The 21,603-nt window shown below is 39.1% G+C and overlaps 1 protein-coding gene across 3 annotated transcripts in view; it reads left to right on the top strand.

Moving 5' to 3' along the window:
* Duox (dual oxidase) overlaps positions 1 to 21,201 on the top strand; it is a 111,837-nt gene extending 90,636 nt beyond the window's left edge. For all 3 annotated transcript variants that reach the window (XM_065237472.1, XM_065237461.1, XM_065237481.1), the window contains exons 4-15: positions 11,795 to 12,349; positions 12,424 to 12,827; positions 12,923 to 13,200; positions 13,263 to 13,430; positions 13,487 to 14,456; positions 14,524 to 14,727; positions 14,790 to 15,099; positions 15,173 to 15,296; positions 18,895 to 19,145; positions 19,204 to 20,036; positions 20,104 to 20,232; positions 20,294 to 21,201. In XM_065237472.1, coding sequence (XP_065093544.1) covers positions 11,795 to 12,349; positions 12,424 to 12,827; positions 12,923 to 13,200; positions 13,263 to 13,430; positions 13,487 to 14,456; positions 14,524 to 14,727; positions 14,790 to 15,099; positions 15,173 to 15,296; positions 18,895 to 19,145; positions 19,204 to 20,036; positions 20,104 to 20,232; positions 20,294 to 20,422 — 4,355 coding nt within the window. In that variant the 3' untranslated portion in view covers positions 20,423 to 21,201. The remainder of the gene's footprint in view (positions 1 to 11,794; positions 12,350 to 12,423; positions 12,828 to 12,922; positions 13,201 to 13,262; positions 13,431 to 13,486; positions 14,457 to 14,523; positions 14,728 to 14,789; positions 15,100 to 15,172; positions 15,297 to 18,894; positions 19,146 to 19,203; positions 20,037 to 20,103; positions 20,233 to 20,293) is intronic.
* The last annotated feature ends 402 nt before the right edge of the window (positions 21,202 to 21,603 follow it).

The raw sequence follows: 21,603 nt of genomic DNA, 5'->3' as shown, positions 1-21,603 counted from the left end.
AATTTAATTCGTTCAAACAAATCTGAAGGCCACTCAACTGGAGTTGCTCTTCTAGACATAGAAAAAGCATTCGACAGTGTTTGGCATGAAGGTTTGATTGCTAAATTGAAAAAGTTTAATTTTCCACTTTATATTATGAAATTAGTTCAAAATTATTTAACTGACAGAACTCTGCAGGTAAATTATCAAAATTCCAAATCTAATCGACTACCTGTTAGAGCCGGAGTTCCTCAGGGTAGCATTCTTGGGCCTATATTGTATAACATTTTCACTTCGGACCTCCCTGATTTGCCTCAGGGTTGCCATAAATCTTTGTTCGCTGATGACACAGGCATTTCCGCTAAAGGAAAAAGTCTTCGTGTTATTTGCAGCAGACTGCAGAAAAGTTTAGATATTTTCTCTTCTTATTTACAAAAATGGAAGATTTCTCCCAACGCTTCCAAAACTCAACTTATAATATTTCCACACAAGCCTAGAGCTTCGTTTTTGAAACCTAGTAGTAGTCACATAGTCACTATGAACGGAGTTCCAATTTCCTGGTCAAACCAAGTGAAATATCTTGGATTAATACTTGACCAAAAATTAACTTTTAAAGATCACATTGAGGGCATTCAAGCCAAATGTAACAAATATATAAAATGTTTGTATCCTCTTATAAACAGGAAATCCAAACTTTGCCTGACGAATAAACTTCTAATATTTAAACAAGTTTTTAGACCGGCCATGCTTTACGCTGTGCCAATATGGTCTAGTTGTTGCACTACCAGGAAAAAAGCACTTCAAAGGATTCAGAACAAAATTCTGAAGATGATTTTGAAGTTGCCTCCCTGGTACAGTACTACCGAAGTACATAGAATTTCGAATGTTGAGACTTTAGCACAAATGTCCAACAAAATAATTATTAATTTCCGGCAAAAATCGTTACAATCCTCAATTGCAACGATTAATTCCCTTTATACTTAGATAAGATTTAGTTTTAGTTATTTAGTTTTAAGCTATCAATTGTTATACTGACATGCAGGTTTAAAAAACCTGTTTAAAATACTGAATTGCCAAGACAGGAACAATGTAAAAACACTTAGATATATATCATAACAATTAAGGCTGGTAAGTTACTGTAGTAACTGGAGCACCTAGGTTAAAAATGAAATGTAATTTATTTTGAATTTGGAACAAATAAAGAGTTAAAAAAAAAAAAAAAAAAAAAAAATAAAAAAAAAAAAAATAAAAATAAAAAAAAACTTCAACTTACGAGCTAATATCAACAATCAATACGAAACTATCGATTTGAAATTGGCTCACTACTTGACTAGCCTATTGGTCCCAAGCAAATCGATTAACGTACCCTATTCTAGTATAAATTCCAGTACTACATTAAGTTTGTTTTGAATTGCTATGCAAGTTTGACAGATAAAATGAGGGGTTCGTGGATTTTCCTACGTTTCGAGGGGTGCATCGATTAGCTTGGGACCGAAGATAGTACCAGAGCTGAGCCAAAAAGTTGAGCACGTTTCTTTAGGACCTTCTGGTCTTAGAGTTACCTCTGTGCTAATATCACCGACAAACCGACATGAATGACCATAGCAAAAACAATAAAAAATCTGACCAAAGCACACCACTGACATCTGGCTTCGTGCTCGCGGGAAATATTTAGCTAAGCCATGAACCCGCATGCTAAAGTTATGAATTGGTTCGTGTCTGATCTATTCTGGACAAATCATTTTATCTAGATCAATAAATCCTGTGGTATTGACAGTTCGGATCACTGCACATTTAAATGGGCCGTTTACGATTTTCGGGAATGAAGTGTCATGTCGGTTTGTCGGTGCTAATATACCATGGCTGTAAAACGTTAAGCTTAGCCGTTAATTCACTTCTTTTAGATTTAGTGTAATTAATTGCACAGATAAAAATTCCGAATTTTTATTGTGATGTAAACATTCATTCACGTATACTTGTATTTCATTTCACGCAACCGAGCAACTTGCTAACAATGCACAGTGGTACAGAATGCAGATTTAGGTGGAATGATATGTTTTGAGCCTGAAATTGAAACTTTAGACTAAAAGACTCTTCTACAAAGTTGTTCCTTATAGTTAGGCCCTCATTTTTATGACAATGCATTCTGCAATCTGCATTCTGGACCACTGTGCAATGTTGTTTACAAAGATGGGCTTTTGTATACAATATTTGCTACATTGCATGAAATGTGTCAGAACTTTACATGATATATAATGTAAACGTATATGATATGTGACGCTCCATTTATGTGCATCATATTGAACAGAAATTTACACTACTTTTTCGAACGGTGCGGAAGTTAACATTCATGCAAGTTGCAGTGTCGATTTTAATCATAGTACGCGTTACAAAATCTTTTTGCTCTGGATGAATGACTCACATCAGCTGAAAATGTGTGCCAAATGGGCCCTTCATTGGCTCCCGAGCATTATTGGTAACGACTAGTAAGGAGTGCACACTTAGAAATACCTAATCTTACGTGACGGAATCCATGTTTGACATAAAGGATGAGACGTAAACAAACATGTCATGTAAAATTAAGTGCTCCGACACTCAAAAGTTCGAAAGTACGTTTGATTGAGTTGAATTTCGCGTCTGTTATGACTCAATTTTATGTCAAAATAGACGCTCGTATTTGTCAGTCTCAGAGTACCTAAATTTACATGAATTTTTCTAAGTGTGTGGATTGCCCCGTAATGTGGGTAGATCACCTTTTCGTGGTACGTTACGGGATGTAAGATCTACCACCGATTCCTAGTCCTGACTACTTCAAACTAGGGGAACAGGATTTTTCAGTAATCCAAGGAACACATCTTAGTCCTTGTTACTTTTTATGCCTTGTTGATAGTGACAAGACTCGGCTTTGTCTACCGAGGATGATCTCGAAAGAAGGAAAAAAATGAGTTAGTTGTCTTAATCTATGTGATTCCTAATCTTCTATTCGTTGTTCCCTAGTTTGAAGTGGTTAAAACTAGGGTTCTGATGCATGGTCATTATCGGTGTCATAGCTTAATTTTGTTGCTAAGGAATCCAATTTTGATTGACAAAGGGGCGCGCCGGAGGGTATTTCAACACTCCGAAGGGTATAAATAGCGGGACCTTTCAATTAGAGTCGGATCCTTGCGATAAATGCAAGAGTGACAACTGTAAAAAAAATCGAATACTTCATAATTTCTCAATAGTGATGGAGTAATACGACATGCACTAAACTAAGGACACGGGATATACTACAATAGATCAATTTACTGGTCGCAGTAGTGTTAGGTCCCGAACAGAGGAAAAAAAAAGTGTGTGGATTATGCCATCATGCGATCGGTGCTATACGCCCCTCGATTCTGATAGCTCGCGATGCTCTTGCATAAGTTAAGGGGTGGTCAATCTACACACATACTATGCGACAATTTTTTTCTCATTGTGTTGGCAGTGCCGAGTGTACCACACGCTAACTTGAAAGTACCCATTAATGGTTGAAAAAGACCCATTTTGAAGAAAAGTGGCTTAACTCATTAAATGAGTAAATTTTTTACCCATTAATGAGTATCTGTTACCCATTAATGAGTAATTGTTAATCATTAATGGGTAACAGATACTCATTAATGGGTAAAATTGTTTAATCATTAATGAGTTAAGCCACTTTTCTTCAAAATGGGTCTTTTTTTACTTATTAATGAGTACTTTCAAGTTAGCGTGCAGTCATTGAACTGATTTTGTTGGGTTGTAAATAATGGCATATTTGGCAACCAGGTTAATGTGAAAGCTCAATTCTAGATAAACATTTCAAAAGGTCATATCTGCATTGATCGATTATCTTCATCGACTCTCTCTTTCATCAATAACTCAGCTGCAAAACCTTTCCCTGTTGTATTTGACGTTGTGAAATGTGAAATATACAAAATTAAAGTGAATTGTTTTGAACTCTTCTGAAGCTTACAAGAATGTTTTGAAGTCCACAGATGTAATTATTCCAAAGACCTTCAATTCATCAAATACCAGCATAATGTTCTCTGGGTATATTAGCACTCTTCTGGTTGATAAGTATGTAACTATTCTGAAGATCTCAAATTGTTCAATAGCTCAAATCGTGCGTCTAAGATATTCTGATAAAATAGCAGGATGATTAGGAATTATTCCAAAGACTTTGAAGTGATCAAATACCAGCATAATGTTCTCATGATAGTTTGGCAATTCTTCCAGTCGATTCGGTATTATTCTGCAGATTTCTAATTATTCGATAGATAACATCATGAATCAAAGATATTCTATCAAGATAGTCGGTTGATCAGGAATTATTCCAAAGACCTGTTATCGATCAAATACCAGGATAAAGTTTTCTGGGTATTTTGGCACTTCACCGATTCGGTGTCTTTCGTTGGGTGTTCTACTAAAACGGAAAAATTACGCCTAAATCACGAATCACTCCGGCAGTCATGCAGTACCTATGCGAATGATTTTTATAAGCTGTAATCACATAACCTCACATTCTGCAGACATACTGTAAGTTAAAGCGATAATAAAATAGCTGTAACAACAATTGGAACATGTAATAACGATCAATCAAAACTTATCAGAACTTCTTATCAGAAGTTTTCTGAATTTCACGTCGAACGTTCTCAAAATTATTTTCGGATGTACTCTAATCTTCTCTTTGGAACTTTCCTGACTTGCTCGTCAGAAGTTCTATGAAGTTATGCTCGGAATTCCTTTGAGCTTCTCGTCAGGTGTTCTCTGAACTTCTCTGAACTTCTTTATAGAAGTTCACTGAACTATTCCTCTTCCGAAAATTTCACGGAACTTCTAAAAAGTTCTCAAAAATGCCGAAAAGCAAACGAAACTTCCGAGAATTTATGAGAATAAAAGTTCATGGAACTGCAGGGGAGTTCACTAAAATTGAAACAAGCTCTAGGAACTTTTTATTCTAGAGGACTCTTAAACATTTTTTGGAAGTTTCAAGTTAATTTATGGGAAGTTTCAAGGAAACTTCATTGATGTTCCCTGAACTTCAGGGAAGTTTTCTCAGAAATTATTAGAATTTTTCAGCATTTCCATCCGGAACTTATGTTAAGTCCGCTCGGAGCTTTCCAAATTTCTCCTTGGAACCTGAAGTTCATCTAGAACTACTAAGAAGTCCACCCAAAATATCTGTCTGATCTTCTTTCAAAATTTAAAATTCATTCAAAATTCAACTCCCCCCTGCTTCGCTGAAACTGGAACTGTCTGTAGACATCACCTATACGTCGTTCTGCGAGGCCTCCTTGACCGCTTGTGGAACCAAACCTGCACATGGTGTAGTTCCCCGGACGGATGCTCAATCAACTCTCAAGTTTGATTCTGAGCCGAAGTCTGTCTGACACTCCTATTCCAGTCCATGAACCACCATCCCAGCTGCAATCGTGTTCCGGTGCATATTGTTCAGACTGTTCTGGTTCTGCAGGTTGTGGCTATTGGCGTTCAGATCTGACCAACCCAATTCGATGCATTGATCCGGAGGGCAAACTTGATCAACTTCTCTGACGAAACCGTCCGCTTAATATGAAGGTACTGGTCAGCTTCTGTCACACTTGGAAGATCAAAGTTGCCTTTTGCAGCTGGTTGGTTTCCTTGTTCCGCTCCTTGGCCTGTTTTTTTTTTTCCGTTGGCCGAACAGCCACAGGCGAATCTGTTTCAGTTTTTAGCAACTATTTCAATGCTGCGCTGTTTAATAAATAATATAAACATGACATTTATTGCTCATGCAAATGTGTGTATGAGAGCAGTTTCTTTTGGTTGCGTGCTTTTCGAAAATCTTCGCAATCGGGGTATTAAAGTTAAATCCAGGATTAAAATTGAAAATAATACCACAGACAAACAGACGTAACTCTTTGAAAAGGTTTTTCTTGAAAACATAGTATCTCAAAACATAGGACCTCAGTAGCGACATCTTTCAGGCTTCTCGCGGAAAACAACATTGTTTACATTACATTACACATTATCTATTACGTTATATAATAGTATAATATTATATACATTATTTACGGAAACATTATCGCAAACAATATTGCATAAAAGTTCTATAGAATGTATAGAAACGTCAAAGTGATCCGATGCCAGCGCTGCGGCGAGTAGTTCGCGGAACTGATAATATTCAAATCAACCGTTAAATGCGTGAACGAAGATACACAATGAAGAGTTACGTCTGTTTGTCTGTGATAATACGGTATGATGCTTAGCGATATCGTGGATGATTCTAGATTGGCGTATTACCCTCGATGGTGCTTACAGCCATAAGTGTTTATGACTGCCAAAACATGCGAGGCAGGCGAGGGCGAGGCAGGAAACAGGCGTTGTTGTGATTTTGTTGGTTGATCTGACTGGGAACCCGCTCTTGCACATCTACTCCGATCCGCTGACCACTTTGATTTCAGCACCAGGTCCAGGTTCCTCAGGCAATTACATGGCCGTATTTCTTCTATTTCGTAGCTCTATATTTTTGGGAACAGTCAAGTCTTGTTTACACGGTTTTTTAAAATGGTTTTTTCACGGTTGGTGCCGCTGAGTTGCAATTTACACGGTACGTTTTTAATAATTTCTCGGTAACGATATCGACTTGATTCGAATAACATTGTCCGTTTCAAGCCATAGGTAATCGAATGGCACAAATCATTTTAAATAAAATCAATTTTTGGTGTAAAAGCATACATTTTTAAAGTATGCATATGGACCATGGCATGCTGTAATTACGAATGCCATTAAAATCCAATTTTTTTAAATATTTTAGCATAAGAAGAATCAAAATCTTGATTGGTTTTTTTCCAACGTTTGTTTTATCCCCCATGTAAAAAATACCTGAGTTTATTTGTTTTTTGGTCGGAAAGGAAGTGGCGTGTTAGGCTTTAGTGCTTATATCAGTACTAACTAGATTGACAAAGCTGCTTTCGGATATTGTGTAATTTTGAAGACATTCAAAAAATTCTACTGTTGAATCCCACCACATCGTAAATAACTCCGCTGCTCGTCTGTGTTCGCTTATTCAAGTATTCGCGACTAAGCATTATAACCTGATTCATCACATTGGCCACTTAGTCCGTAGCCTACAACCAGTAGCTGGCAGCTGAGAACACCGTTTGCAAGTTAAGCATCTTTATGGCTAATGCTTAATGGCTATGCATAATGCTGTAAATGAGCAACTGTACAAAACAGTTAACAAACACTAAGCTGAAGGCAGATTCCGGGTTCCATTTGAGACGTATTAGTCATACAGATGAAAAATAGGAAGCCTTCCTTTGCATGATATCGTATGGCAAGCACACACACAAATTCGTAACCGACAGATCAAAGTTATGGCTCATGGGAAGGCTCACCCGGTAACTGAACGTTATTAAGCTGAAAATCACCATTGGCGCCTTATTACCCATCACCTTATTAATCAAATGACAACGAACTATGAAATAGCATGACTATGATTTAGTTCGGCTTGACAACATTCAACAACAGCCAGATATCTGAAAAAAGCCAACTTGTGGCTTTATGGCGTGTTTTTCAAAATCAATCAAACACTTTTGGCGTTTGCAGTTCAGGCACGCCCGCGATATTTTGCTTCCTTGTTCGAAACTATCACCCTGACAAATCTCCGAAAATTCTGATGCCGTTGACCGATCCCTCAACGGGAACCGGCATCAAATCACTACCGCTTATATCCAATTAAAATTTTTACGGCAAATTTAAGTGCTATTGAACTGCAGAGTCGATGGCAGGCTGGTAATCGCGTGGTATGGTTCTCTTTATTTGGTACGTACCTACCTGCGCATGCGAGACTTAAAATCTCAGCCACCAAGAGCACCAATCTGAGATTGCAATCCTTTGCGGTTGGGTTATTAGTAATGAACGCTCTTTGACGTTTGGTTCTTTTTTTTGGTGTCAAATCATGCTGTTTTTTATATTCAACCATGTTGATTGAGTGCACATGGATCATTATCGAATGGCATAATTTACGCCAATATCGTTTCTATACGTGTATTCAATCAGGATGAATATTGCACATATTGATGTTGTATTTTTTAAGGAGTAATAAATTATGAATCAGAAACGGTTAGGAGGATGCCTTTTTTTTAGATTTTCCGAGTTAAAATTAATGTTGCTACAATTCTTTTTTAACTTTCACTTCATCTTCAATTCCATTCAGCTGCTAAGGTCAATCACATTTAATTAGTTAAAGTCACATTTAATTAGATTTATAAAAAAAACTATAAAATTCAGAGTAAATGCTTTTATCATTTTATTAGAAAGGAGAAAACATAGCAGGATAAATCCTGATAAATCATAACCCTGCTTAAGAATCCTTAAATGGTCGCTATCATGGCTGATTTTACATGAAAAATCAGCCATGACAACGACCATTTATGGACTCTATCCACCTTGTCCTTCGAATCCCTTAATAAAACAAACCAACATAACATTAGGTTAAGATCTAATTTCCGTCATATTCAGCATAACCTGCCTTCAACCTCTCTTTTTTAACGGGTTTGAACAACAAACAGAATGAATCAGTTTGAGAAAACTCCCAAATTTACCGATCATGGTGACATGATGATCATTGATCAATTGCTGAATGATAAAAATGTTCTTTTGATATTCAGTATTAGAAATAGTGTGATTAAATTTGTTTTAAATATTGTTGGCATTGTACACATGATTTCAGATGAAATCTTAATTCTTCTGCTAATAATGTACAGTTGTTGTATTTTAAGCTATTACTAGCTTAAAATTCAATTAACTTAAGTAAACTTAACAGAAAAATGTTCATTATTCTATTATCTATTGCACTACATCCATCAACCATGTCAAATGTAAAGGAAAAACATTGATGTTCAATAATTGGATCGTAATAAGACGCGTGGTCCTGGGTTATTGTCTATGGAGATAACGCATAAAAGAATGCAACGGTTTATATAAAACAGCTGCTGCGTATATTTTCCTTCTATGGTTTACCGGTTCAATAAAATAAAAAAATATCCGGTTCATTAAAATAAACAAAATAACTGGTTCAATAAAATAAATCAAATAACTGATACCGTGCGTACAATATACCTGACAGTTACGTTCAATCATCTCTCAAAACGAGTGAAGGATTTGGCTTGCTGAAAAATTGCATTCTAAGATGCATTAGTTGTGTCATATTTTATGGGTGCGCAAAAAATAGATATAGAGTGTGCAATAATACAATTTCAATGCAAATAGTACGTGCAACCATTGGGCTCTAAGCAGGGCTGGCAAATGTCATTTTCTATCTCACGTGATATTTACAGAGATATTTCTGTCACTATCATCGGATAAGAAAACGATGAAAGAGATTTTTTTCAAAATCTCATTAATTTTGTTTTGTCATGGCAGAACGTGACAGTGTTGTGATCATTGTGATTACTAGCTCAGTTATTGCTATTAAAGTTACTTGTATCGAGGAAATCTTAAAAATATAGTCACTCTACCGATTACATTCATCTAAATTAGTTAGAAATGTTGATTGTTCATTCCTTTATTTAACGTCGGTCTCTGTTCCGCAATCTAGTGCCAATCACCGACGGACATCGATTGCCATCCATTGACCGCAATCGAATGTGCAGGAAGGCAGCTTCCACACCTGCATAGGATATCGCACCCATTCAACACACATGGGCCGGGACCAACGGCTTTACTTCCCTTCCGAAGGAAGACGTGACCAGAGATTTTTATGCCTCAAAAAAATCCCACCGACCTCGGCTGGGATTGAACCTAGACCCATTGGGGTGTTAGAAAGCAGTCACACTTACCACTACACCACCGGCGCCGGCTTAGAAATGTTGATGTCCAAACCGAAAAAGAATTATTCTCGTGAGAGCTTGATCGGTGGAAAATGACAAGAAAGCTCATCATAGGTAGTTTCGTCTCGTGATAGTGAGAGACCCTGTTTTCTCATTTTCACATGACGACCGTGAATATTTGCTAGCTCTGGCTCTAAGGCATATTCAAAAGATTTATTATATGAAAAGTTTTAACGAATATAATTTGCAAATAAGCTCTGGAAATGTTTTATCAATCGCAATAGAATATTTCTTTATGAAGTCCTAATTCGCAAATTACCCTAGGAGTTTTAAATCCGTCCAAACACATTGAACAGTCATTGGATTACCTTCGGCATACGGATAAAGGCTGATAAAAATGGATTCTTTAGAAGCGCTTCTTTTGTCTTTGATAATTTAATAATTTATGTATAGGGTAGAGAACTACTTCGGCCTAATCGCCCATTTTGGGACTATCGAGCAGAAAACATCAAATAAATCCATGATTTCAGAGTTAACAAGTCAATTATGCGTTTGGTACGATACTTTAGTAAATAAGCTACCGAAATAAGTCAATGAGAACGCGTGATATGAAGGTTTGCACCCATTATTCCCAAAAACAAAAGAAGCGCTCCGACCGAATCAATTTTTATCTTCATCCGATAGGCCGAAGGGAATTCATTGGCGTTTCAATGCGTTAGGCCGAGTTTAGAATCCGTAGGCCGAGTTTGGCGTCAAGAAGCAGTGTTAAACTTTAGACAATATCTCAACGATTAGCTTCTCTTTATCAAATCTTACGGTACGTACGGAAAGGTAAATAAATTTGGAAGCCATCAGTAATAATAACATTCCGTTTGGTGCTAAACTGCGCTAGATTAAGAAAGACTAAGTGCGGGTTGTGCTTAATAGGCCGAAAATGGGGTAGTTTACCCTATTACGGTTTCTTTTATAGACATTGTTTTATAGCTTTTGAGCTAAATTATCGTATGACGTATGATTATTCGTTCACGTTGACATCGTTGATATATTAAATGTTTATGTGCGACATAACGGAAATGGACGCTAATGCCGAAATAGTTATCTACCCTACCTTTACCTATTATCGGCATAGGGGTAAACAAATTTGTGCTATTGAAACATGATGTATCCTCATGCAGAAAACTAGCGCTCATGGCTTCATTTACCACCAGACGAAAATAGGGAAAGGTATTGCCGAAGCCATCATTAACCCTACTTTAGTTAAGGCATGCGTTGTAAATCAAACTTCTCTCATACATATGTCATGGTAAGAGAATGTCCAAGCTCATGCAATTTTATTAGACATATTGGGACAAAAACAGAAATCGCCTCGACCTACAATAAGATGCAAACGATTAAAAAGTCTAAAGTTTTCAGAAATCAATTTGCAATAACAATCAATGATTGTGTTTGCACCGCATAATGCCTCTCGTCAGATCATAAGCTACCGAAGCAGCACGGCAGTCACAATGCTCAAAAAACTCATGTCAATCGTGATGCTTGGCAGATTTGCCTCATCATTGAGTGCTGAAAAATTGGCTCCGTGCCGCTTTACATATAAGATCAGCGGTAGCAGCAATTATATGCGCATAATTTGCGCCCTCTTGCGGTCAAGCTGCTGCGTTATTATCGCGAATCATAAGTTTTGCGATTTTATGCATTACCGAATGCACGTGTTTCTCAGTGTGCTGGTTGCGTTGTGGTCGTTCGACTAATGGGCTATTTAGGCTCTGGTTAGTAAGGAGAGGACAATTATTATTTATGAGTTTGCTGCTGACATTGGGCAGCTTCCGTTTTTTCTTGTCTTCTTTGATGTTAACTTTAGGTGTACGGTCACCTCGTACTAAATATGTGCTGACGTGTGTAATTCATTATATTGGTAGCACTGTGGGATCCTCAATTTGGAATGGATTGTTTGGGATATGAATTAATTTAACCATTTATTGTTGTTTCTTTTGTTACAGATAATCATCTAACGAGGAAAGCACTTCCCGCGTACTCTGATGGTGTGTACGTCCTAGCAGGGTCTAACCGACCTTCTCCACGTAAGCTTAGTAGGTTGTTCATGAGAGGCAAAGATGGGCTGCCTTCAATGTACAATCGCACTGCCATTCTGGCCTTCTTCGGTCAGGTCGTTACCAATGAGGTTGTGATGGCCTCTGAATCGGGCTGCCCAATCGAAATGCATCGAATAGAGATTGAAAAGTGTGACGAAATGTACGATCGCGAGTGCCGAGGTGATCGCTATATTCCGTTTCACCGGGCGGCTTACGACAGAAACACCGGTCAAAGTCCTAATGCTCCCAGGGAGCAGATCAATCAGATGACCGCTTGGATTGACGGTAGTTTCATCTACAGTACGTCTGAAGCGTGGTTGAATGCTATGCGGACATTTCAGGACGGTTTGCTGCTGACAGATAAGGATGGAACGATGCCGGTGAAGAATACGATGCGAGTGCCGCTGTTCAACAATCCAGTGCCGCACGTTATGCGAATGCTCAGCCCAGAGAGATTGTATCGTAAGTGAAAACGCCTCTTGGTAGGCAACCAGCATTTATGCTCTGTATGATTGAATGCATATTTTCAATTTTAGTTTTGGGCGATCCGCGGACCAATCAAAATCCTGCTTTGCTCACGTTTGCCATTCTACTTCTGCGGTGGCACAATGTGGTTGCAAAACGTGTCCGAAAACAGCACCGAGATTGGACTGACGAGGAAATTTTCCAGCGTGCTCGAAGGGTTGTAGTTGCTAGTCTGCAGAATGTGATAACCTATGAATATCTACCGGCATTTTTGGATGCTGAACTGTCACCTTACATGGGATACAAAGCTGATACTCACCCAGGCGTTAGCCATATGTTCCAGGCTGCTGCGTTCCGATTTGGACATTCGCTTATTCCTCCCGGTTTGTTCCGAAGGAATGGGCGGTGTGACTTCCGGAAGACCAACATGGACTACCCGGCGCTAAGGTTGTGTTCAACATGGTGGAATTCGAACGTAAGTTCTGAAATTAATACAAGATTAGGGGAAAATGAAAGATGTATTTTTAACTATAGAGCTGAGTGTATTCAATTACTTATAATTCGCTTCAGGACGTTTTGGATGATACCCCTGTCGAAGAGTTCCTCATGGGCATGGCATCGCAGATTGCCGAGCGTGAAGATCCGCTTCTGTGCTCTGATGTGCGTGATAAGCTGTTCGGTCCGATGGAGTTCTCACGCCGGGATCTGGGAGCGCTGAACATCATGCGTGGAAGGGATAACGGTTTGCCAGATTACAATACAGCTAGAGTTGCATACAAACTACCAAAGAAGAAAACATGGCGCGAAATCAATCCGGATGTGTTCGAACGGCAGCCGGAATTGTTGGAGTAAGTGTGAGCACGGTACCTGTGGCTTCTAGTTTTTGATTCTATTATATATTTTGCTATAGTTTGCTCATTGAAACGTACGATAACCGGCTGGACAACGTAGACGTATACGTTGGAGGTATGTTGGAGTCGGATGGAAAACCCGGGGAGTTATTCTCTGCCGTCATAATTGATCAGTTTACAAGGATACGAGATGCCGATCGGTTTTGGTTTGAAAATGAAGATAATGGGTAATTATTCATGCTATTTCTTAAAAATTAAAATTTCTAATAACAAACATTTATAGAATTTTCACTAAAGAGGAAATTTCTGAGCTACGGAAAATCACAATGTGGGACATCATTGTCAACAGTACCGACATCGAGGCGGATGAGATTCAGAAAGATGTATTCCATTGGAACGGAGGTGATCCTTGCCCTCAGCCGGAACAGTTGAATGCTACTCTGTTGGAACCATGCAACTATCTGGAAGGCTATGATTATTTCTCCGGTTCAGAACTGGCTTACATCTATTCTTGTGTGTTCCTTGGATTTGTGCCCATTCTCTGCGCTGGAGCGGGTTACTGTGTGGTCAAGTTGCAAAACAGTCGTCGACGGAAATTGAAGATCAAGCAAGAGGCGTTGAAGACTGCCGGTATCAGCAAAGCCTCCGTTGAAAAGATGATGGCTCGCGAATGGCTACACGCGAACCACAAACGATTGGTTACGGTTAAGTTTGGGCCTGAAGCATCGATCTACACGGTTGACCGTAAAGGGGAAAAGCTTAGAACGTTCAGCTTGAAAAACATAGATGTCGTTACAGTGGAACAGTCACAGGAAAATTACAAAAAGAAGAAACCCTACATCTTGCTGCGAGTGCCGAATGATCATGATCTTGTCCTAGAGTTGGAGTCGAACTCCGCACGAAGGAAATTTGTCAAGAAATTGGAAGATTTCCTATTGATACACAAGAAAGACATGACATTTGTTGAGGTACCTCGTGACATAATGTTGGTTAAGGCGGAAACACGTGAACGTCGTCAAAAACGCTTGGAACACTTCTTCCGGGAGGCGTACGCGTTGACTTTCGGATTGCGACCAGGCGAACGTCGACGAAGGTCGGATGCCTCCGTGGATGGGGAAGTGATGACCGTTATGAGAACCAGCTTGTCGAAACCTGAATTTGCTGCCGCATTGGGAATGAAACCGGACGATATGTTCGTTCGGAAGATGTTCAATATTGTAGACAAGGATCAGGATGGGAGGATTTCATTTCAGGCAAGCATGATTCATGATTGTGCAAGTTTGTTTTTCTACGAATGTATGCTGATCGTTTGGTTTTTAGGAATTCTTGGAAACTGTGGTGTTGTTCTCACGAGGCAAAACTGATGATAAGCTGAGAATCATTTTCGACATGTGTGACAACGATAGGAACGGAGTGATTGATAAGGGAGAACTGAGTGAGATGATGCGTTCTTTGGTGGAGATTGCCAGAACTACTAGTGTCACGGATACACAAGTGAAGGAACTGATCGATGGAATGTTCCAGGTACTCTAGCTGGAGTCATTGAGTTTATGATGTTGATAATGGTGATTTTTATTTGATTTTAGGATGTTGGGTTGGAGCACAAGAACCATCTTACGTATCAGGATTTCAAGTTAATGATGAAGGAATACAAAGGAGATTTCGTTGCGATAGGTTTGGATTGTAAAGGTGCAAAGCAGAATTTCTTGGACACTTCAACGAACGTGGCTCGTATGACTTCGTTTCACATTGAACCTCAATCGGATGCGCGACGTAACTGGATGCAAGAAAAATGGGATAGTTACACTACGTTTTTGGAAGAGAACCGCCAGAATATTTTTTATCTGTTCCTGTTCTATGTGATCACCATTGTGCTGTTTGTTGAACGATTCATTCGTAAGCATAATCCAATTAAGAAAGAGTGTTACTATTGAGTTTTTGAAACATGTTTCTTTATTACTATTCCCAGATTATTCATTCATGGCAGAACATACTGATTTGAGACACATTATGGGAGTCGGAATAGCTATCACTCGAGGCTCTGCTGCGTCGTTGTCTTTCTGCTATTCACTGTTGTTGCTCACCATGTCCAGGTATGTTGTAGTTTTTGTTGTACGAAGCATAAATATTTCTCCATTACTTTTTCGAAGGGACGTATCTGCTTTTGTAAACAATGCATTTGATCGTTGTTCGATCGTACCATCGGCACCGGGCTCTACTATATTTAAATTTAGAATGAGAAAATAATAACAGCCCCCCCGTGCCATGGTAACGATCTGTTCAGTGCGAATTGCAGTATGGTACAGCCATCACTTTTCACACTATAGACGTGGATGTTTTTGTTTTGGTCATTTTTTGTTGTTATTGTTTTGATTGTAATTGGATGTGATGAAATACCTTATTGTGATGTTTGTATATTTAAACCAAAGAATATTGTGAAATATATAGTTCGTTTTGAGTCCCCGAGCAGGCAAGTTGCCTCTCGGGGCATAGTAACCGGTGTGTCAACCTGAGCCGAAAGAAGACCAAATTAAAAGACAACGTAGGGTAACATTATCCTGGACGAAACATTGGTGCCGTGACCAGGATTGACATTGGTGCTCGGAGACGGCTCGCTGATACCGCCGATGGAGGATTCGTTATTGCTCCATGTTGAATACCGGAGTAGTGCGCCATTTGCATTTAATTGGAAAGTGCCATTGTTCCCGTCGGATTGCAGATAATTTCCGTTAGATATCCTTTCCCTTTTTGGAGAGCAGCATTACTGCGGGGCTGCCATTGTCCATGTCGGATGCCTAGAGTCGTCTGTTGAACCCCAGCGTCTACGTCGGACCGTCTACGTCCCTGTTGGATCACCCGCATCCCCGCTGTATAACCTGCGTCATTTTATCGGACCGCTCCGTCATTTTGCCGGACGCCTGCGTCCACTGCCGGACCCCTGCGTCCACTGCCGGACCCCTGCGTCCAATGCCGGACCGCTGCGTCCACTGCCAGACCGAAGCGTCCTCCCGTCGGACCGAAGCGTCCTCCCGTCGGACCTAAGCGTCCTCCCGTCGGACCGAAGCGTCCTCCCGTCGGACCGAAGAGTCACCTTATCCGCCATCATCGTGGTTATTAAAAACATTCGTTTTGGGTCGGAGTATGTTCGATCGTACCATCGGCACCGGGCTCTACTATATTTAAATTTAGAATGAGAAAATAATAACAGCCCCCCCGTGCCATGGTAACGATCTGTTCAGTGCGAATTGCAGTATGGTACAGCCATCCATTTTCACACTATAGACGTGGATGTTTTTGTTTTGGTCATTTTTTTTTGTTATTGTTTTGATTGTAATTGGATGTGATGAAATACCTTATTGTGATGTTTGTATATTTAAACCAAAGAATATTGTGAAATATATAGTTCGTTTTGAGTCCCCGAGCAGGCAAGTTGCCTCTCGGGGCATAGTAACCGGTGTGTCAACCTGAGCCGAAAGAAGACCAAATTAAAAGACAACGTAGGGTAACATTATCCTGGACGAAACAATCGTCGATTGCTCGCCCACGCATACTAACACCACTGCCAGTTACGCCAAATCGACGATCAACTGCATTGCTTACAAAAGCTAATACGTCCCTTCGAAAAAGTAATCAAGTTTTCAAGCGTAACTATTCAAATCGACGTATCTGATTTTGTAAACAATCACTTCAATCGACGATTTGTGGTAACTGCTTTGATGTAAGGGATTGTATCTTATGTTTTGGAATGGATCGATAGTTCTTATATTAGCTGTCCCTTTCGATTTGGATTGTCAGTACTGGGCCCTTTTTCGAGTACCGATATTTCGGTACTTAGAAATGCAGTACCAGTAATACCAGTACCAAGAGATTTTAAAAAAATAAATGGATATCGCAACATTTATTCAGAGGAGATTGGCCTGGTGCAGTGTTTAACATCCATTCCTCCATTCCAAATATTTTTTGCAAGACAAGTCACGAATAACCTACCTGTAGTAGCTATAATAAAGAAATAATGTATTTATTCAATCCCCTACTATTTCGAGCATTATTATTAATATTCAATTCCGTAATGCGAAGCATTTACATTCAACATTTCGCTTCCTATTCAGAGATTTTCAGACATATAGAAATGCTCTCTCTGATTCTTCTGCAGTATGGTGAACCCTATGGGTGGGACAACGGGGGTCAGTATATCAAAATATTGTATGATATTTATCCTTACTTAGAATAGCCTTAAAAACGAACATATGCGTAGAACAAACATCATTCAGCTAAAAAGGTCTAATTTTAACATGTATTAATTTTTGACAATTGAAATGGCTCTAATGTTGGCCTATGGATCGAAAATTTGGCCCATCGCTAAAAATCCACTATTTATCAATTTTATCTAGATGAACGCGTCATTAAGGCGTTGCTAATGGCTATTTTTGGTTCCTATTGAAAATTTAGTCGATTGCTGAATTTATGTATGGGCCCAAATTAGGGGCATTTAGGCCGACATTATATCCAGTTCCCCTAAGTATCGAATGTTGAAATTTGTATTATATTGTTTTAAATGACCAGTAACAAAAACATCATTTTTTTTTCTCATGCCAGTACTGGTATTTCAGTACCAGAAAATCCCCTGGTATTACCGGTAATACCGGTAGAGTTACTACAACAATCCTTAGGCTACTTCCGATAAAACAGCAATCGGAGAAAAACGCCGTTGATGTATTTTCCGTAATGGGCTCTTATGGATGGGATAACATAGCATTTGTATTTTTCGTGACATGTTCTGTACAAAGTAGGCAACTTTTCGTGTACATTGTACAGTGGTAGTACAGGCCAAAACGCACCCCTGGGGTAAAGTGGCCCTACGCGGGTTTTCACAGTTTTCCCATGATCAATTCGTGAATTTATCGTACAGCATTGGTAATTCAGTACATAAACTAGTATTATGGCACATAAAATCACATTATTACTAATAGGAATGCAACGAAAACCGCAGGGGTGCCTTATGAAAATTTTCACCAAAAATGCTAATGGGACTGTTATGCCGCACAGGGCAGTTAAAAGCATACATGAATAAATCATAGAACATAATAAAACAATATCAGTAAATATACCTAATTATGTAGGGGAAATGGCTCTAATGTTGAACTATGGATCTAAGATTGGGCCCATCGCTAAAAATCAGCTATTTATCAATTTTATCTAGATGAACGCGTTATTGGGACGGTAGTTATGGATATTTCTGGTCGCTATTGAAAATTTAATCGATTGCTGAATTTTTGTATGGGCCCAAATTAGGGGCATTTAGGCCGACATTAATCCATTTCTCCTATATCAATTTTCTACAATCGCTGATGAACTCACGCTATTTTAGATTTTCTTAAAATTTTAGGGGAAAATTATTGAGGATTATATAAACTCTTACGATTGCTATTGCCGTGTATTTTTTTTCTTACATCATCGTGTCGTTAAGGCAGTACCTTATCTTAGCTTAGACTAACTGCATATATTAATGGTCGCCACTTTGTGATTGACCACATTAAGTGAAATTCCACAATGAATCAACTTTTAAATTGAAAATTTAGGTTAGTTTTGTACTAAAACTTTTTGATATGTCTTACATGGATATTACCGACTACTTATTCTCACCCTTCCTGAAATAATATTATCATCATTCCGAATCCTATTTCTTTACAGAAATCTCATCACAAAACTGAAGGAGTTTCCGATTCAGCAATACATTCCCCTGGATTCGCACATTCAATTCCACAAGATTGCTGCCTGTACGGCACTGTTCTTCTCACTGTTACATACCGTTGGTCACATCGTAAACTTCTACCATGTTTCCACACAATCCATCGAAAATCTCAAATGTCTAACGAAGGAAGTCCACTTCACCTCGGACTACCGACCTGATATCACATACTGGCTGTTCCAAACAATCACAGGTTTGTACGATAAATAAATTTCCCCACACGGACACTGCTAATAAAAACTTGCTTCTAGGTGTCACCGGAGTCATGTTGTTCGTGATAATGTGCATTATATTCGCATTCGCTCATTCAACTATCCGGAAGAAGGCGTACAAGTTCTTCTGGAACGCCCACTCACTGTACGTGGTTCTCTATGCACTGTGCCTTGTTCACGGTTTGGCTCGTCTCACAGGAGCTCCCCGGTTCTGGCTCTTTTTCATTGGACCAGGAATCGTCTACACTTTAGATAAGATCGTATCTTTGCGTACGAAGTATATGGCGCTGGACGTCATCGAAACGGATCTGCTTCCGTCGGATGTGATCAAGATCAAGTTCTACCGTCCGCCAAATCTAAAGTATCTTTCAGGTCAGTGGGTACGCCTTTCATGCACTGAGATCAAGCCAGAAGAAATGCATAGCTTCACGCTAACCTCGGCTCCGCACGAAAATTTCCTCAGCTGTCACATTAAAGCACAAGGTCCGTGGACCTGGAAGTTGCGGAATTACTTCGATCCATGTAACTACAACCCGGACGATCAACCGAAGATTCGGATCGAAGGACCATTTGGCGGTGGCAATCAGGACTGGTACAAGTTTGAGGTCGCCGTTATGGTTGGAGGTGGTATCGGAGTTACTCCGTATGCTTCGATTCTAAACGATTTGGTGTTTGGAACCAGTACCAATCGATATTCGGGCGTAGCTTGCAAGAAGGTATACTTCCTGTGGATCTGTCCCTCTCACAAGCACTTTGAATGGTTCATCGACGTCTTGCGGGATGTTGAAAAGAAGGACGTTACCAATGTGCTGGAAATTCACATTTTCATCACACAGTTCTTCCACAAGTTCGATCTGCGAACGACGATGTTGGTAAGTTGGAAGATTATTTTTGATCATGCCTTTGCCGTCTTGACTTGTAACTTTCCTTAAATTTCAGTACATTTGCGAGAACCACTTCCAGCGTTTATCGAAGACGTCAATGTTTACCGGTCTGAAGGCGGTGAACCATTTCGGCCGTCCCGATATGTCTAGTTTTCTCAAATTTGTACAGAAGAAGCATTCCTATGTGAGTATTCTAAGACTAACTCCATTAAATGGAATATATCTAATTCACTGATTAACTGCAGGTATCGAAAATAGGCGTGTTCTCATGTGGGCCTCGGCCACTGACCAAGAGCGTCATGTCGGCGTGCGACGAAGTCAACAAGGGTAGAAAGTTGCCATATTTCATTCACCACTTCGAAAACTTTGGCTAAGCCAAGCAGAGCATGTTCTTCGAATAAACCTACCGCTCTTCGATTGCTCATTTAGGATTTTATTATTTTGTCAATTTTTATGTTGTTATTCATTAAGCTTAGTATAAATTGTCCATCTCTTAGCGATAAGATATAAACTTGTATAGTTTTCTGTTGCTTTAGATAGGTATTCGTGTTCATGTCTATGTCATCGTGGATATGACCTATAAGCTTCATGTACCTCAAATGACTTGAAGCGTATTTATTTGTCTGTTAATATTGTTGTTCAAGCGAAACGACATTCATCGAAAAGCAAAGTGCTTCTTTCCATCGCGAAAATTTATGATCCAGTGCATCGAACTAATTGATAGTTAAACGTGAGTGATATTACCGTTAATTCGCCTGAAAGAACAAACATACCCATTAGTTGTGGCAACGTTAACCCTCCTGCATCGAATTAGTATAAGACACTTACCATAGCGATATGTAACGTAGAAACACTAAGCTTTTCCTTCAGTAATTATCAACTGCCTGATTTCATAGAACGAAAGAAGAAACCATCCGTGAACTTACTTTGTTGTAAGGTAGCCTTATATGTTAAGAACTGTTATCTATTACTCATTGAAACTTTAACACTGCTGATTTTTCGAATATGGTGTAACTAATAATCCCAATGTTGTTCTACTTCCAAAATGTTCATTTTATTTTCTTGGAATTTTGTAACTTATCAATAATATTTACTGTATGTGTTGTAAATAGCTTTGCCAGCAGTCTGTATTTATTACCGGAATTAAATAAGATACTAGCGAAAAATTTTAAAAACTCACTTTGTTTCATTACCAGTCGATCACGTGCCTTCTGCTTAGTTTGTTTCTTTGATTTGGAAAATGATGACTTACACATTTGAACACGAAAGAAACTATGTTTCTGTACTGCGTTTTTTTTTTATTGAACTTGGATTAACAAAAGATAGGTTTGTTTTCATTATGATCTTCGCAGCAGTGCTGCCAGTATTACATCACGGTGTACATCATCCGTAGACAGTATTGTCGTCAATACTCCTCCTTGATGTTCAACATGACTGCTAATTCTTTTCCTTCTGTGTCTTCAGAGTCAACCCCAACATGTAGACAAACTTTTGTAGCTTATTAGCCACCAAAGGCTTTGTCATGATGTCAACCAACATGTATTCCGTTGCACAG

Source organism: Ochlerotatus camptorhynchus, unplaced genomic scaffold (genome assembly GCF_037179485.1).
Source record: "Ochlerotatus camptorhynchus isolate MF236.1 unplaced genomic scaffold, CSIRO-AGI_Acam_v1.1 ptg000043l, whole genome shotgun sequence".
NCBI classification, from domain to species: domain Eukaryota; kingdom Metazoa; phylum Arthropoda; class Insecta; order Diptera; family Culicidae; genus Ochlerotatus; species Ochlerotatus camptorhynchus.
The sequence above is the reverse complement of the archived record's forward strand: the minus strand, read 5'-3'. Positions and strand labels throughout refer to the sequence as shown.